General features: G+C 39.4%; 1 protein-coding gene across 1 annotated transcript in view; it reads right to left on the reverse strand.

The window, feature by feature from the left end:
• The window catches only part of DRGX (dorsal root ganglia homeobox), a gene marked incomplete at its 5' end in the record, with an annotated part of 13751 nt that overhangs the window by 8177 nt on the left and 225 nt on the right, over positions 1-5349 (reverse strand). Inside the window, 2 exons of the mRNA XM_010158386.1 lie at positions 2265-2377; positions 2698-2870. Of these exons, the coding sequence (XP_010156688.1) occupies positions 2265-2377; positions 2698-2870 (286 nt within the window). The remainder of the gene's footprint in view (positions 1-2264; positions 2378-2697; positions 2871-5349) is intronic.

A 5349-nucleotide genomic window follows, 5' to 3' on the forward strand; every position in this document is an offset into this window, starting at 1 on the left:
CAATGCTCCACATATATATAGATATATATATACACACACATATACCACAAGAAAGATGCTACAATTATTCTCTGCTCATATAAATCAAATTTGCCACATTATAGAACAACAAATTCTTCCTCCTTAACTAAAAGCCAAAATATGATAATATGACATTAGTGAGACCTAGCTGCAGAAGAAAAAGGTCTCCCCACAAAGCAGCAGCTCATTCCACCAGTTCCTTGCAAGTCTAACAATACACTGACAGGCATAGATAGCTCCACAAAGCTCCTGGTAGGTGGGTATGCGGATATGCACATCTGGATTTCTTAAAATAAAAATATACTACATTATCCCAGTCCCCTTGCACGTACTGGGAGATTTCTAGTGCCAGGCGGGAAATAGAAACTGGGCATCTCAGCAATGAGCTGCACGTGTAGCTGACAACATTCATCAAGAGAATATGCATGCATCTGATAACTGACAATCCCTACACAAATTACAAAAGATCTGTATTTACATTTGGGACCAATTTTTCAAGGAGACAGCCTCTTAGCCTGGGCAACTGACTATCTAATAAGTATGTCTACAAAAGATTCAGAAACAGGATTTTTCCTGCTCCTAGGTTGTAAGACTGCTATCAAGCAAAAGGAGCAAATTATTAATTTCCCAATTTAGTGGCTGAGCTGTAAAATTACAGAAAAGAAGATCTGGAAGTCTTCCAAATAAATAATTTTTTTTTTAAATAATTTCTTTTTATTTCATTTTGCTTATTTTTTGTTTATTGAGGTTATTATTTCTCTTAAAATTTAGCTACATTTAAATATGAAACAAGTGAGAAAAATTTATTGATGCATTTTGATTTTGAAAATACTTAAATGCAAATTTTAAGAAAAAAAAATCCCTTACTTCCATCCAAAATTATTCACTGAAGACAACCCCATTTCCACAGCTTTCAAACTTTTTGGGACAGTATTTATCAATTAACGATCTTTTCACCTGAAGAGTTTCACCTGTTTGTACTCTAGAGAGGTTGTTCCTGCCCAATGGAAGAAGCCAAAGTCCCTTCCCCAGGACTTCACAGTCACAGGGCAGCGCTCAAGAGGACTCATGCAGTCCAACAGCCATTGCTCGCTTACAGGGTTTAAGTTGACAGTCATCTTTAAGTTTTGGGGTTCAGGTCATACCTGTGTGGCTTTTCTTCATTCAAAATCACAGGTCCCAAATCTATCAAAATAGCTGTAGCTGTATGGTGTGTCTGGCTTCAGCTCTTTTGGAAAGACAGGAGGAAAGGGAGAACAGAGGGCAGGACACTGGACTTAATGAAAGACTCAGTAGTTCCAAGCATTTGCTTCACGAATATACCTTGGCAATGTTGATTTAACTGGAAATACTCATGAAGAGCATGAGGTATGCCAGGGAACATAGTGAGAGGTATTACAGGACATTTGTGTTTGTAGTGGAGGGTCTTCAACTGGGAAACTTTCCTCACAAATTACTCCATTGCATTAGAGCACAGAGTAAATGTATGTGCCACTTTGTGCTTGGCAGTGCTATGAGACTTTACATCCTATAAATCTATAAATTGAATTCATCCTGCTTACACCCTTAGTCTTATAAATTGTTAGACTAGGAACAGCTAATGGATCAGCTGGTGATTTATTTTTAAAAGATGCATACCACTGCTTTTTGGGAACTGAACAGGATATGGACACTGGATGTACCCTTCCTGAAGCATGGGCCCCAAGTAATGAAGAATTGCTTTGTATCCTCCCCTGTCCCCATGCACATGCTTTATTCAAGTTCTCAAAGGGGACCTACCATTCAAGAAGAGAAAGGTCTGGCATTGTGCAGAGATGTACTGCAAAGGAAACCGCGTGCAAAGAGCGGATGAGGCACCGGTAACGGTGCCAGGTAATGTATCATGCAAAAGGATATGTATAACTAATTTATTAGTATAAATTTGACTCTTAAAAAAACCAAACAAACATAGGCAAAGAAAACTCTAAAGGAGCAAACCCTACCTGCCTTGCTCCTTGAGACAAACCCTGACCTCACTAAAGCTAACTGTCTGAGGGAAATGAAGGAGCTTCGCCAAAAATGATGCTATGTTACAACAGGAGACTGTACCTTCATCATCGTTCAGTGTAATTACTGCCAGTCGCAACAGAAAGAAGGATCTATCATTTCCCAAAGGCTTCTTCACTGCCTCAAGTGGGACCATGGTGCTTAGCTGGAAAAGCCGCTCTTGGAAGTGATCCCTGAAGTTAAACAAAGTCACTTACCTTTTAAAGAGGCGACATGGGACAGAGCTTGTGCATACGTGGCTGTGTTGAGAAGAGTCCCCGGCAGGCAGGAAGGGAAGAAAGGTCCTGTAGGACCTACTGCTCGACTCAGGCTGATGGAGAAGAGAACTTCCTTACAAAACCAGAAATAGCTGATTCCAAAGACAGAATTTGTGCATGCACACAAACATGCTGGTGATCCAACATCCAACTAGATGGGACCACCAAGCCTGGACAACATTAGCCTTCCACAGCCCCTGCCTTCTCCACAGGGAGCAGTGAGTTACATGAGAGACAGCTCATCTTCTAATGACTTGGGCTGTACCTGAAGATGATACTGTGTAAGTCAAGGCTCAGCAGCAGGTAAGTCTGTGTGTATGCCCACACGTATGACGCATGCTTGCCCCAAAGAGACGCAGTTGATAACTCTTACCTCTGCTGGATCTCCAGACCCTCTTTTTTATTCCTTGTTTGATCTGCTGGAGAAGGAGAATTTAAATTCCTTGCAGGAGGTGCCACCTCAGCCATAGTTTCCTTAGAGCCCTCTTGGTCGGAAGCACCCCTCTCTGTTTTCCTCCATTTAGCTCTTCGATTTTGGAACCACACCTGGAGCAGGAGAGTAATCCAGGCTGAATACCTTGTTTAGCCAAACGCAAGGCATGGAAGTAATTTAGAAGCTTGGCTAAAACTTCCTCTTATTTCATGTTCCCATTTTATTCTAGTTGAACCATAGGACTACATGTGTATCTGGAATATTCCTGTCTGGAAAATAACGCGTGAATGTCTAAAACATTCAAAAAGCACGTTAAAAATAAAGTTTTGATGTTACTGTGCCAGTTAGCAAAACATTTAAACATGTGTTTGCCTTTATGTACACATTTAATTCCCACTGATTTCTATGTTTTAACATGTCTAAAAGCCTTTCGTATAAGGATGGACTTAAACATGTATCTAAGCACTCTGATGAAACCGCATGGAAGTCTTTAAATGAGCTGCTGCTACAGTCAGAGGTCAGAAATTAAAAGGTATATATTATGCCATGTTATCCAGCCCACTTCCTGGAGAAGACTGATACTTGATGGTATTCCTCTGATGTATTTGTCCAGTCTGCGTTTAGAGGACTCAAAAGGTGGTAGGTACTAATTTTGGAATATCATTTTGCATTTTAAAACACATCAGTTTCCAAAACTTATCTTTTCCCTGTAATGCAATACAAATATTCATGGTTTTGACTTTATCCCATGACTTTTAGTCCAAACCTTTCTCTTTTTTTGTCCATTTATCTTAGAGCTGATGCTCTGAAAGCACCTTATTTGAGGTGGAAAACACCAAGCCTCTCTTGAGGTCAGGAAATCCACATTTTAATACATGACTTCAAGTACAGGCAAGATTGTTATTATTATTATTCTCCTCCTACAACTCCATTTTAGTTAGCTGCCTTTTAATTGCATATATCAGCAAACATTGAATAATGATTTTATCTATATTCTAAATTTAGAGCAGTTAAATACAAAGCAAAATGCAGACACTTTCTTGCGTCTTAATTGAATGAAGGTCACAGCTATAACAACATTTAATTGAGCTATTTTTCATTATCATATTTTAATGACTTTGCACTGACAGTTCGCCTGCTTCTGAGGAAAGAGCATGATGAAGTCGTTTATTTCCCTATTTAGTTATTGTTTGACAACATCATCTTCGATTAAGACTCTGCTTTATAGCACATTAATCATATTTGAATGAGCAAGGGGTATAAATGTAAACATATCTCCCATCCTCTGTTTCCCCATGTCCCTGCATGAAAGCAGGCTAAACAAATGCTTGCATCTATTGTCTGTTTGCATAATAGCCAACAACAAGGCTAAACACCAGTCCTCAGCAATCTAATTGTCACTACCCCTATCTCACCCTTGCACCTTTCAGGAAGAAGTTATGATCTTCCACTTTTGAATGCTCAATAATTGTCCCATTTATCTCAATTTGCAGTTCAGTCTTTAGGCACCAATAGCCAAAATGGCATTTTTTATTATTTTTTTAAGCCAGTACCTACAGTGCAGAGGCAAAAGGAGATTTTCATTTCCAAATAATAATCAGTTTAATTTGCCCGCATATGACCAATGATTCATGTTCAGATTTAATAATCAGGATCACATAATCTGATTATAGGAGAAATAATTTGTTTACAATCCCCAATTTACTGCGGTGAATTCCATTATCTCTCTTCAGCCATTGGGTTTTAAGAGATACTAACATGACCCTAGGGAACAAAAGGCAAGCTATTATATTTCCTACAATTAGATCTTTGCATAGTCTTAACCCCAAGCACCTAAACAAAACAAAACAAAAAAAAAAACCGTGCAGAAAAGCCCCATAAATAAAATGAATACATAATCGTGTTCAAAAAATGGTTTGCAACTCTGTGGTGGATGCCTGCAGAGTTCTAGGGATCCATCTCTGACAACTGCAGGACTGCTGTTCATAGCAGAGCTTGTAGACACACAAAGTTACACCCTGGATATGGAAAAACAAACACCTGAATCAAAAAAAAAAAAAGGGGGGGGGGGAATGAAGAAAGAGGAGAGAGAAGGAAAGAAGAAAGGAAGGAAGGGGTGGAAAAGAGTGGGGGTGGAAAGAGAGTAATCGTGGCCAATGGTGTGTGCTGGATCATATTAAAGGTGTGGGAATTGCTCAGCAGGCTCTTTACCTCTCTAAATTAGGTGTTTAGAAAGAAAGCAAAAGGGATGGAAGTTGAAGAGGTGCAGAAGATTTCTTCCTGGCAGCTGGGCTCCCTGCAGTTGACTAACCCCATTGCTCGACAGTGGTCATAGTTGCTTTGGAGAATCACGTCTCAGCTCTTTTCTCCACGCACACCCCCTCCAAAAGCAAGGAAATGGATGTGCATTGATGTAATTTAGTACCTTGGAGACGCGGACAAATTAGTGTAGAACATTATCACTAGTTAATTATGAATGACCGATTAATCAACCTAATCTAATATTCCACATTATGTTGATGTTATTAAAGTGCATCATGAAAATGACAGATCGTCTTCATTTGCGTTCTTTGGCCAAATGTGCACTCTGCA

This window comes from Eurypyga helias, unplaced genomic scaffold, assembly GCF_000690775.1.
Source record: "Eurypyga helias isolate BGI_N326 unplaced genomic scaffold, ASM69077v1 scaffold29610, whole genome shotgun sequence".
Taxonomy (NCBI): Eukaryota; Metazoa; Chordata; class Aves; order Eurypygiformes; family Eurypygidae; genus Eurypyga; species Eurypyga helias.